This window comes from Oncorhynchus kisutch, linkage group LG10 (assembly GCF_002021735.2).
Source record: "Oncorhynchus kisutch isolate 150728-3 linkage group LG10, Okis_V2, whole genome shotgun sequence".
NCBI lineage: Eukaryota > Metazoa > Chordata > Actinopteri > Salmoniformes > Salmonidae > Oncorhynchus > Oncorhynchus kisutch.
The window spans coordinates 51,085,917-51,099,136 of record NC_034183.2 but is presented as its reverse complement, the minus strand read 5'-3'; the positions used below and the strand labels follow the sequence as shown (position 1 = coordinate 51,099,136).

The 13,220-nt window shown below is 43.1% G+C and overlaps 1 protein-coding gene across 1 annotated transcript in view; it reads right to left on the bottom strand.

Annotated features, from left to right (window-relative positions):
* LOC109898339 (ubiquitin-conjugating enzyme E2 Z) overlaps window positions 1-9,199 on the bottom strand; it is a 16,665-nt gene extending 7,466 nt beyond the window's left edge. The window contains exons 1-6 of the mRNA XM_020493283.2: window positions 8,439-9,199; window positions 7,162-7,234; window positions 6,571-6,758; window positions 5,620-5,731; window positions 5,107-5,219; window positions 850-940 (exon numbers count right to left, since the gene is read on the bottom strand). Of these exons, the coding sequence (XP_020348872.1) occupies window positions 850-940; window positions 5,107-5,219; window positions 5,620-5,731; window positions 6,571-6,758; window positions 7,162-7,234; window positions 8,439-8,875 (1,014 nt within the window). The 5' untranslated portion in view covers window positions 8,876-9,199. The remainder of the gene's footprint in view (window positions 1-849; window positions 941-5,106; window positions 5,220-5,619; window positions 5,732-6,570; window positions 6,759-7,161; window positions 7,235-8,438) is intronic.
* Between the last annotated feature and the right edge of the window lie 4,021 nt (window positions 9,200-13,220).

Here is a 13,220-nt window from a genome sequence, read left to right as displayed (position 1 = left end):
TAGCCATGGATGGAGATAGGGATTTGGATTTGTGGTTTTACTTAATTCTCCTTACTGGCCAATGATTATAACAGTGATTCTAATCCAACCATTAATTAACCATATATTGTTGTGCCCCTGGCCTGACAGTTCAATAAGTAGAAGGCTCATGTTAACTAACGTTGCCTACGAAAGGAAGTTAAGCTAGCGAGTGAGCAGGCATTTTAGCCAGGTAGTCTAGGGACAACAAAAAAAATTGGCGGGTGAGTCAACTACTACTACTACTTCTTCCACGTACACAAATCAGAGCCATGGACAGCCAGAACCATGGACAGCCACATGATTTGTTTTTGGTATCTTTTAGTTGTCACCATATTAGACTAAGCATGGGTGATTTGATGATGTTGAAATGGTGGTGGTACAGTGGAGGCAACTCCTGTTTTCTTTGCGACTTGCAGTAACTGTGGTTCTAAATCAATAGTTGTTTAGTAGTCCAAAAATGTTGGAAACATTAACTTGCTTGACCATGTAACTGTTACACGCACTGCTACTGCTCGTGGATATCATTATGTTTCTGCGTTCATTATGAAGGAAGTTGGAGGTAGTTTCGTGTTCAAATAATCAAAGCTTGATGATTAGTTGATTATTTGAGTCAGCTGTGTAGTGCTAGGGCAATAATCAAAACATGCACCCCTAGGGGTCCCGAGGACCAAGTTTAGGACCCCTGCTCTAACCCCAGGGATGGTGCAGTGCATTAGTCATCAGGATGTGTGATGCATTATTACCTGTGTGTTCTGCTTCTCCAAGGTGCATAGAAGAAACATGTACACACAGAGAGAGACACAGCGAGAATGAGGTCTCTGGCAATACCTGCATGTTCTGTCCCTGTTGGTGTAGTCTCTCTTTGCAGACCCCCTCGTAGAAGTCATAGTACTCCAGGAATGATTTCTCCATCACACTCCTGCAACATTCATGGAGGTTAATTAACCACCAACAACGTGCTAAAACGACTACAAATTAAAATGACTCGCCATTGAAAGCGGTGTTTGTTCTAAAAATTCATTGTGGGTCAGTGGCTTTGAACATGTCTCTTGTAATCCAATCTGTTAAGGTTCAACAATATGCCTCATGTACAATAAGGAGATTAGACGTCCCTTCAGAAAGTATTCACACCTCTTGTTGTGTTACAAAGTGGGATTGAAATGGATTACATTTCCATTTTTGAGCATGATCTACACAAAATTCTAAATATTAATGGAAAATAAAACAATTTTTTTGATTAGATAAGTATTCAATCCCCCGAGTCAACACGTTAGTCACCTATGGCAGCGATTATTGCTGTGAGTGTCTGGGTAAATCGAAGAGCTTGGAAAACCTGGATTGTACAATATTTCCCATTATTATTTTTTACATTCTTCAAGCTCTGTCAAGTTAGACAGCCATTTAAGTCTTGCCATAGATTCTCTAGACAATTTAAGTCAAAACTGCAACTAGGCCATTCAGGAACACACAATGTAATCTTGGTAAGTAACTTGTGTACATTTGGCCTGGCATTTTAGGTTATTATCCTGCAGAAAGGTCTATTTGTCTCCCAGTGTCTGTTGGAAAGGAGAATTAACAAGGTTTTCCCTCTAGGATTTCACCTGCGTTTAGCTTTATTTTTTTTCTCCCCCCCCCCCTGCAGATAAGCATACGCATAACATGATGCAGCCACCACCATGCTTGAAAATATGAAGTGGTACTCAGTGATGTGTTGTGTTGAATTTTCCCCAAACATAATGCTTTGTATGCAGTATTACTTTTGTGCCTTATGCAAAAAGGATGCATGTTTGGGAATATTTTTATTATGTACAGGCTTGCTTCTTCTCATGCCATCATTTAGGTTAGCATTGAGGAGTAACTACAATGTTGTTGATTCATCCTCAGTTTTTTCATATCACAGCCATTTAACACCAACTGCTTTAAAAATCACCATTGGCCTCATGGTGATGAACTCCCTAAGGGGTTTCCTTCCTCTCAGTCAACCGAGCTAGGACATCTGTATCATTGTAGTGACTGGGTGTATCGATACACCATCCAAAGTGTCATTAATAACTACACCATTCAAAAGGCATATTCAATGTCTGCTTTTTAAAAATGATCTATACACACCTACCAATAGGTGCCCTTTGCGAGGCAGCGTAAAAATGGGGATGGGGGGGGGGGGGGGGGACAATGCAAATAGTCCAGGTAGCCATAGTCTAAAAAAAAGAAAAACGGGTCTATATACAATGTGAGCAAATGAGGTGAGATGAGGTAAAGGCAAAAAAAGGCAGTGGTGGCGAAGTAAATACAATATAGCAAGTAAGTAGCACAATCAATGATAAGATGACAAACTCTACAGTGGAAAGTCTACACAGTTATCGGATTCACATGGAATTGTTGTTCAATTTAAATGTTTGAACATGAAATTATTTGTGATGAGAGAAATGTGTTTCCATAAGGTTAGGGCTCTGCTCAATCAGTGGCCCGCCCCTGTGAAGGGACATGGGCTATAAAACTTTTCAAACACGCCCTCCCTATATAAAGCCTTGATGACAATATAACCTCATGTTCCGAGGATGTCTGAATGGTTCAGATAATAACAACAGAACGAAGCCAACATCAGCGTGAGCGTTGGTTGCGATTGGCATAAACTTTGAACTCTTATTCACTACAGAAGGTGATACCAGCCACTGCAAACAAGGGTTAGGAAGGAACAGGGAGTATCCAGTCTCACACAACGACGTTACTACAACGTATCCAATTGACCACCAGAGAAATTCTTCAAAGGACTCGGTTTGGCAACACGGCCTTCCAACTACCACCAACCTACTGAAGCGCAGCTCAGAGTAAATATTTATTGCATTTTCCTTTTCCAAATGGGCGGTAATTTAGAATGCATAAGATACTGTATTTACGATAGCACAGCTTTGCCCTTTGTTCCTCAGTCTTCCCGCTTTCACTCAAACCCAGACCCTTTTCTTTTGTGTAACAAGCTGTCATATCTGTTCCGCCGCTAGGGACGTTTTACTTTATGACGTAATGAAGTTATAATTGTGTAATTCGGTGTGATTAGTTAGGTATTTAGTAAATAAATAATTAAACCCAATTTGTATTACTGATTCAACTTGTTGGCAAGGGTTACTGAAGATTACCAAGAATTTACAACTTTCAGATGAGACCGAATTAAGGTGATGATTAATATTGACTGCTATTAATGTAAAATATTACTAGGTCCTTAAGAGTTTATTCGGAAGATAACAGCTCTATAAATACTCTTTCGCGGTGCCCCGACTCTCTAATTAATTACATTTACATGATTAGCTCAATCAGGTGATATTAATTACAGAGAAATGATTTTACAGAATAGCATGTCATATCACTTCATCCAGCATAGCCAAAGACACAACATTGTCATGCAGTAGCAGAGAGAAGTCTATGACTAGGGTGGTTGGAGTCTGACAATTTCTAGGGCCTTCCACCGACACCGCCTGGTATAGAGGTCCTGGATGGCAGGGAGCGTGGCCCCTGTGCTGTACTGGGCCGTACATCCTACCCTCTGTAGTGCCTTGTGGTCGGGGGCCGAGCAGTTGCCATACCAGGCAGTAATGTAACCGGGCAGGATGCTCTCGATGGTGCAGCTGTCGAACATTTTGAAGATCTGAGGACCCATGGCAAATCTTTTCAATTTCCTGAGGGGGAAGAAGCACTGTGGTGCCCTCTTCACGGCTGTCTTTGGACAGTGTGTTTGGACCATGATAGTTTGTTGGTGATGTGGACACCAAGGAACTTGAAGCTCTCAACCTGCTCCACTACAGCCCTGTCGATGAGAATGGGGGTGTGCTCTGTTGGGGTGGTATGCAAATTGGAGTGGGTCTAGGGTTTCTGGGATAAAGGTGTTGTGAGCCATGACCAGCCTTTCAAAGTACTTCATGGCTACAGACGTTGAGTGCTATATGGGTCGGGAGTCATTTAGGCAGGTTACCTTGGCGTCCCTGGGCACAGGGACTTGAAACATGTTATTACAGACATGGTCAGGGACAGGTTGAAAATGTCAATGAGGACACATGCCAGTTGATCAGCTCATGCTCAGAGTACAAGTCCTTGTAATCCATCTGGGCCTGCGGCCTTGTGAATGTTGACCTGTTTAAAGGTCTTAATCTGCTACGGAGAGCATGATCACACAGTCATCCAGAACAGCTGATGCTCTCATACATGCTTCAGTGTTGCTTGCCTCAAAGCAAGTATAAAGTTATTCAGCTCGTCTGGTAGGCTCGTGTCACTGGGCAGCTTGCGGCTGTGCTTCCCTTAGTAGTCTAATAGTTTGCAAGCCCTGCCACATCAGACGAGCATCAGAGCCGGTGAAGCACGATTCAATCTTAGTCCTGTATCGCCTGTTTGATGGTTCATCGGAGGGCATAGCAGGATTTCTTATAAGTGTCCAGGTTAGAGGCCCGCTCCTTGAAAGTGGCAGCTCTACCCTTTAGCTCTGTGAGGATGTTGCCTGTAATCCATGGCTTCTGGTTGGGGTATGCATCTACGGTCACTGTGGGGATGACGTCATCGATTAACTTATTGATGAAGCCAGTAACTGATGTGGTGTACTCTTCAATGCCATCAGAAGAATCCAGGAAAATATTCCAGTCTGTGCTAGCAAAACAGTCCTGTAGCTTGGCATCTGTGTCAATCATGTTAAAACAATTATTGCACAGAGAGTGAGTCCATTCAACTTATTATCTGACTTGTTAAGCGAATTCTTACTCCTGAAGTTATTTAGGCTTACCATAACAAAAGGGGTTGAATACTTAGACTCAAAACATTTCAGCTTTTCATTTGTTATTACTTTCTAAAAACATAATTGCACTTTGACATTAAGGGGTTTTGTGTGTAGATCAGTGACAAAATGACAATGTAATCCATTTTAAACCCAGGCTGTAACAAAATGTGGAAAAAGTCAAGGTTTGTGAATACTTTCTGAAGCCATTGTATCTGGATCTAGACAATAAATGCAGTGGAACATTGACTCATCTCGACATCAGTCCACTTTGAGTTTTCAAAAGGGCCTCAAACTTTTATTTTGGAGTGAACAATCCAAGACGAACTCACCACAGGGCTTCTGGACAGGGCACCTTCCCATCCAGCATGTCACATACAGCAACGCGCATGGTCTCATGGCGGATGCACTCATTGTAGTTCTTGCTGTCCCCCGGGTGTCTCTCCTGGCAAAGGGAGTGTCAGAGGGAGCAGGTGTAAAGGGGACAATTCTCAAGACACAAAAAGTGACACATTCCACACTGGTATGGTCAGTCTGTAGCTGTTGACAGAAAATATGCTTTTCACACACACACGTTTATACAAACTTCTACAAATGGGGAAGAAATGGCAAATGGCAAATGGCAAATGGACTAAATAGACAAATAGAACACCGGCTGAAGTCAGTTATATTACGTCACAATATCATATGCCAAAAAAACAGTAGCTTTGTTGATCAAAATGGGTGCATTTCTTCAGTGAACCACATTCCCCATAAGGCTGTAGGATTTAAACTGCATTCTGGGGATTGTGGTTTGGCTTGCCAGCTAAATTAGAGGCCAACTTACCAGTAGGCTATAGGCTTACCTGTTCAAAGCCTGGCTCATTGTGGTAAGGGTTCTCAGTCATCAGAGACTGGATGGAGATCAGAACTGAGGAGATGCTTTGGGCCGGGCTCCATGCTGGCCCTGTCCAAGTCCTACACAACAACCCAGAACAAAGAGGTTTAAAGCACAAAAGATTCACGTCAGGAGCCCGCGCACTAAGCAAAATATTAAGTTTAAGTTGTATATGAACTACAGGGCTTCAACCAAAAAGTTACTGTAGACTGAATAGTAGCTCAATTTTATTCTTCGGAGTGCAAGCTTTTGAACTCCCTGTAGGTTCTCGAGACTGACCAACACTACTATAAAGAGAACAAGAGGAAGTACTTCAAAGCTGAGTCAAGGACCCATAGGTGCAAAATAGCATTATGATACATGGGCACGTTAGTCCAAGAAAAATACAAATGTATTCTATTTAAAGCAGGAGAATGATGGCATCACATCCTCTGGGCCAAAGTCACCCACACATCGACAGGGAGGGGGAGATCTGGACCAAGTCTGGGAGGAAGTGCTGACATGCAAAAAATTATCTGCGTCTCTACACAGAGAGCTGCCATAAATAAGCATGTTCGGCCAAAGAATGGCCGCTACCTGAATCTACGCCTTACAGTTGTGGTCAGACCAGGTCAGGCATTAATAATACAGACTGACTTGCAACTATTGGGCACAACTGTCTGCTGTTTTTCCATGGTCTTGTGTGTAATTAGGTGGGAATCATGATATTGATTGCAGGTCTCATCACACAGTGTCCCAAGTATATCATTTGTAAGAGATGCTATTCTATGGGCCTGGGTTTAATAGGTAGACTTATGAATGCCATGTCACATTTCGACCCCTAGTCACCCCATCCCCTAGTTAGAAAGGGAACTGGGCATAGAAGTATGGGTTGCTCAGGTGCAGCAGGTTTCCCCTGAGTTGCAGGACCCTGGCTTACCCAAGGATGCTGAGGCATACTTTGCCGTTACGGTAAAAGTTTGGGTTGAAGCGCACAGTGTTTTGGCCAGTGGTGATGAGCTTGACCCGTGGGGGGTGGATGGGGTAGTCCGGGGGGCAGCGGAACAGAAAGAGGAAGAAGCCTCCCTCGTAGGGCGTGTCGAAGGGTCCTGTGATGAGGGCATGGATCTGAGGAGGGAAGACTAGAGTCAGGACTAATATATAGGGAGTCGATGCGTTGAATATCTCCATAATTCCAAGATGGCTGTTGTTCCTCTTGCCACAGCAACAGTTCAAGGCTGTATTTTTTTGTTTAGTAAGTCCAATTTCGTTTCTTTTGACTTAGTGTTTGTACCGAGTCTGTGGGTTATAATTTGGAAGACAAACAAGGGTAAATTACTTGATAAATCCTTAAGTAAATTGTGGCCTGACTAAATTGTGTTAACTTTCTTTCAAGAAGGATCCTCCCAACCACAACTTGAGCCAGGGATAGGAGTTGTTGGGGGAAGGCGTCTGGCTAGATCAATGTACAACAGTAAGGTGGCCTGGACAGACCCCGTGGACCTAGGTTCTGGAAGTCTGTGAGCTTTACCTTAGTCATGTCGTGAGGGTCAGGAACTACAAACATACCCGGGGGAGGCTCCTTGTAGATGGACATTATATCCCTGAGGAAAGAGTAAGAGAAACTTAAGAAAATATGCAAATACACAAGGATAGTAGCCTGATCCCAGATCTGTTTGTGCTCTTGCCAACTTGGCATAACATAAAAAATTACCTTCATTTAACTAGGCAAGTCAGTTAAGAACGAATTGTTATTTTCAATGACGGCCTAGGAACTGCCTCGTTCAGGGGCAGAACGACATTATGAGATCAGTAACTCTGACCAATTAATACAAACTATTGGCCTAACTAGTAGCCTAAGTATCCATTTTCTTAGGGCACATTTTTCTACAGGATTTACCCCCGTGTTTCACCAAAAAGGCTCAAACTTTTATTTTTCCATCTATGCGGGCCAGCACCAGTGTCTCACTGGGTCATAGCTCTGATGGACCCGCTCGGAACCAAAGGCAGGCCTCTAGTACTTTTCAGCTGGAATTTACACCTCACAAAGCAACCGTTTTGATTATGCAGAGGTTGTTGACTCTGCTCTTCACAAATCCTGTCAGTCCTAGCTCTCCAACTCTAGGCGGCATGCTGCCTTCTCCCTAGTTTTCAGCTATTAGCTTCGCCCAAAACTACATATTTTGAACTACAATCCTGACGCCGTTTTAACGTTTAGAAACGTCATTAATCGTTTGCGACAGGGCTTTCGAAACATACCGCCCTTATCTTTCATCAACGGGAAAGAATCCTTTAAAAAAAAGATCCATACAGTTATGGGTGCCTCCATCCAACGAAACAACACTTCTGCTACACTTGAGTTATGCTTAGACACAGGTGTTCGGAACATGCTAGATTAAACAATCACTGTAACATGGAGATATGGACGTGTGGGAACACTAACCCTATGAAGGTGTAGAAATTATTTTTTTAAATGTGAAAATTATTTCCCCCTGATATGAAAGGTGCTTCCAAAACCGTACTGCAAGCGACGAGTGTTAACGTTCGGATTGAGTGTCAGGGCTCTTAAACAAAACTCTAATACAGAAGACGCCTTTTCAAGGAATTGAGAGTCACGATCAAGGACTACGTCTAGCTATATAAAAACAGTAGTGCAACACTGGTGTTTGTAGAAAAGTCGCGTTTATATTCACAGAAATACGTGTGGTGTGGTTCTTTCGTTTTCAGACAGCATTGAAGTTGGAACCACATCCCATATGTTGTAACAGGCAAGCCCACCAGTGTATATATGCATACTCAAATTATTACCTTTTGATTCGGAGAATGCATTGCTGGGACGTCTTCTCGTTGTCCCAGTCGGTACTTAGTGTTGGGTCCCAGGACGTTGCGTGAATCTGGGACAAGAGGCCCGCTCCGGCCACCCCCAAACCGATACCGCCCGGCAGAGCATTGGTGGCCGAGTAGGTGGGTATTGGAATGGCAGAGCCCACTATCGCGCTAAGAGCACCTGCACCTCCAAACCCGCTCCCAGTCCCCATGGTTGAGGTAGTTGCGGCTCCAGGGGCCATGACGGCTAGGCCAGTCTCCGCAGCCGCTGCTGGGGATGGCGAGGCCGGGTTAGCTCCACTCGTCGAGTGGCCCGGCAGAGAATTACCCAAACTCGGTAACAGCGGAGCTCCATTTCCCTGACTACCAACACCTAACCCAATTTCACCATTAGCAACCTCTCCTACGCTATCCGCCATTGTAAATTAGCACGTGTTCAGGTTATAGCTAGCTTCAGTTATCGATACAGTAGTTTCTTGTTTTGAGTCCGTCCTCACGCAGTCGGTAAATGAGGAAGAGCAAGGAGAGGCGAAAATGACAAAAAGCGCTCCCACGGCATTGTATGCCTTTCTTCTCGCCTCCAAACGTAGCTAATCGTGTTTAGCTATGTCTTAAGAACCTACAAACTGTCAGTCGAAAAGTTCATGCTATAATATATTACCCGTCACATTCTCAGTTACCAGTCACCAACGCAGTTTGCGGTTTCAGCCTGTTTATCGCTTAGGTTTTTTCTTCGGTTTTCAATAACCACTTCCTCTCCACAGCACAAAATACAGTTACTGCCACCTGGCTGCGAGCTTCAGAATTGTAGTTACACTGCGTCCACACCCGATTAGAGACCATTCACCCCATTAAAAAAGGTGGAAATCGCAAAGTAGCCACAACAGTAGGCCTACAGTAGTATTTGACATTTTCTTTAGAACACCATACCTTGATTTAAAACCTAAATAAAGGTGACTAGTAACTTGTAGAAGACTGCTTTAGTTTAACTTAGGGTTACAGAACATCATGGGTGTTCACTTGTATTTAAGTTAAATTCAGGTCGTCACTTTTTCCATTAAATTATTTACGTTGTACATCACCACCAGTATAGTGAATACACACAGCATTTTTACTTGGGAGCACTAGTGCAAGTCTCAATACATTAAACGGCTACATATGTATGGTTGTTGTGTGTGTGTGTGTGTGTGTGTGTAACCTTTCCTTTATCTAGACAAGTCAGTAAAGAACACATTCTTATTTACAATGGACTGCCTACCCTGGCCAAACCCGGACGATGCTGGGTCAATTGTGCGCCGCCCTATGGGACTCCGAATCACAGCCGGATGAGATACAGCTTTAAATCGAACCAGGGACTGTAGTGAGGCCTCTTGCACTGAGAAGCAGTGCCTTAGAACGCCGTTTCCAGTGTGCTCAGAAAGTTGTTACATTTGTATTTGAGGGGTGCGCACCACGAGCAGTCATTTGTTTAATTTTCTTTGTAAAAACCATCAGCACAGGCAAGTCTGATTAGGTTAAATCAGAAACATTTAATATGGCTGGGCTAAACTATAGAACAGCGGCTGCCATAGAAACAAACGGAGCATTACTTTGTCTGTGGTTGCGCCTTTAAAATGCAGAAAACCACTCTGTAGCACAAACCGTTCAAAACTAAAGACCCACATTAACGGAGCTAAACATTTAAATAAATCTGGCCCAGATTGGTGAGATGCACTTAAGGGCTACACAAAAATGAACCACGAGTAAGGAACTATCAAAACTATGAAAATATTTGTAATAAACCCTTCTTAATCTATAAACAAATGTTTGTCACAGAAAATCGATAATTGCAGTATGAATCCGATGAGGGAGGTCATTACCACTAAAAACATTTACAGGGACATTTAAGTGCGTCAGAATTTTATAGCCCATCAAATTGTGCCACAGTTCAAAATAAATTGGGAACTGACCTAGCGAATAAAACTACTCCCCTCCGTATTTGTGGACCGTGAAGCTACAACTTTGAACTTGGCGCTATACTCCAGCATTCTGGATTTGAGCCCAAATGTTCAGGCAACAGTACATGACGTCACATTTATTTGAGGGTATTTTCGTACATATGTTTTACCGTTTAGATTATGAAAGCATTTTATGCATCTACCACCCCCATTTGAAGATGTCATTTAGTATTTGGAAAAACTCACTTAATGTATTAAAGTAGTCCAAAAGTTTAGTATTTGGTGTCATATTCCTAGCACGCAATGACTAAATCAAGCTTGTGACTAAATTTAGATGCATTGGCAGTTCTTTGGATTATGCCAGAAATATGGTAAATAATGCATTAATGTGGATACTACCATGATTACTGATAATCATCGAGAGAAAGTTAAGCACACAGATCATACCCCTAAAAACATGCTAACCTCAAATCGTACAATTTATTATCTTTAATCATGGCAGCATCCGCATGAATGTAGAAGTGTTCAGAAGCATATTCTATTCTTATTTACAATAAAGGTGACAATCATTATGTACCATTCATTTCTATGAGGCACATCATAATCCGAAACTACCAACACTAGTTAAAGGCTTAAATCGAAACGTTGATATCCTTAAATAAAAAGGTGTAATTCTGGATTGTTGCGCCGCATATGAAACATTTGATCTCAAATCCAAAATATAAAGCGAAATTAAACATTTCAGCTTCACCGTCCAAATGAGGGGCGTGTACAGCCAATTTAAAATATACTTAATTTCAAGGGCTCAAAGATGTGGTTCACCCATAGTTGTCCAGAAACAACGCAGACTTCAGTGCTGAATTCCTATTCTCCCTCCAAAGTGTGCCCATTGGCTCCCCCTCATGCAATCAAAATCAATTGACAGGTCAGGTGTAAGTGGGAAGTACCTATAGTCCGTGACTACACCAAGGGTGAAGTCCTTTGATTCCTTGCGTCCCCCATTCTATCCTCTTCCAACTCAAAATGTCTGAGGGACTGCAGCGTTGACCACTAGACTGCGGGAAGTTAAATTTACAAAGAATCTTAGGAAAACTGATAATTTCCCAAATCAGCTTCTGAATCAAGTCAAAAGTAATTGTAGCACGCAATCCTGTATATCAACATTTTGTGCAGACATATTACATTGAATACACACCAAATGTACAAAGCATGCTTTTTCTATGACCGACTAACCAGATGAAACCTCTCCATGTCCTGTTAAATCTACTTCAGTGTTGATCAAAGGTGACATGTTAAATAGACAAAAGCCTCAAGACTGTGCCATTGAAGATAAATGGGCAAGACAAGATTTAAGTGCCTTTGAACGGGGTATGGTAGGTGCCAGGCACACCGGTTTGAGTGTGTTTGCAACATTACTGGGTTTTTCCACACTCAGTTTCCCCATGTGTATCAAGAATGGTCCCCCACCCAAAGATCCAGCCAACTGTGGGAAGCATTGGAGTCAACATGGGCCAAAACACTTGACACCTAGTCAATGCCCTGACAAATTCAGGCAGTCTTGCAGGTAAAACTCATTAGGAAGGTGTTCCGAATGTTCTTTACACTGTATAAACTAACAGGGATGGACAACTTATTGGGGCGGGGGCCACAAAAAAAAACTGAACTCATCACAAGGGTCCACAATGACTCGTGTCTGACAGCGCAGACAAAAAGTTATTTCCTGAAATTCTACACATTGCCATAGGGTGGAGGCAAATGCTTAAAGTTAAACTTAGCGGGGGGAAAAAAGAAATAAAATCTCAGGACACGGTCTTTCAAAATTAATTTGTAAAAATCCAACCTCAGATCTTCATTGTAAAGGATTTAAACATCATTTCCCACACTTGTTCAATGAACCATAAACAATTAATGAACATTCACCTGTGGAACAGCTGTTAAGACACTAACAACTTAGACAGTAGGCAATTAAGGTCAGTTCTGAAAACCTAGGACACTAAAGTGGCCTTTCTACAGCCTGAGAAACACCAAAAGAATGATGCCCAGGGTCCCTGCTCATCTGCGTGAACGTGCCTTAGGCATGCTGCAAGGAGGCATGCAGATGTTGCAATTTATTGCCCTGGCCACGTCTGTACTGTGAGACGCCTAAGGCAGCGCTACAGGACGGACAGCTGATCGTCCATTGTCACACACTGACACACATAAGAATGTGTTCTTAACTGACTTGCCTGGTTAAATAAAAGGTATACATTTTATTTTTATTTTTAAGTAACACCTGCACAGGATCCGTACAGCCGAACATCAGACCTGCGGGACAGGATGGCAACAACTGCCCGAGTTACACCAGGAACGCACAATCCCTCCATCACAGTGCTCAGACTGTTCGCAATAGGCTGGACTGAGGGCTTGTAGGCCTGTTGTAAGGCAGGTCCTCAGACAGGTAACAACGGCATCTATGGGTACAAACTCACTGTCGCTGGACCAGACAGGACTGGCAAAAGTGCTCTTCACTGACCAGTTGCAGTTGTGTCTCACCAGGGGTGAAGGTCGGATTCGCGTTTATCGTCCTAGGAATGAGAGTTACACCAAGGCCTATACTCTGGAGCGGGATCGATTTGGAGGTAGAGTCTGTCGTGGTCTGGGGCAGAGGGTCACAGCATCATCTGACTGCCTGCAGTGACAAGCTCAATCTCAACACTGTGCATTACAGGGTAGACATCCTCCTCCCTCATGTGGTTCCCTTCCTCCAGGCTCATCCTGACATGACACTCCAGCATGACAACGCTACCAGCCGTACTGCGCGTGATTTCCTGCAAGCCAGGAATGTCAG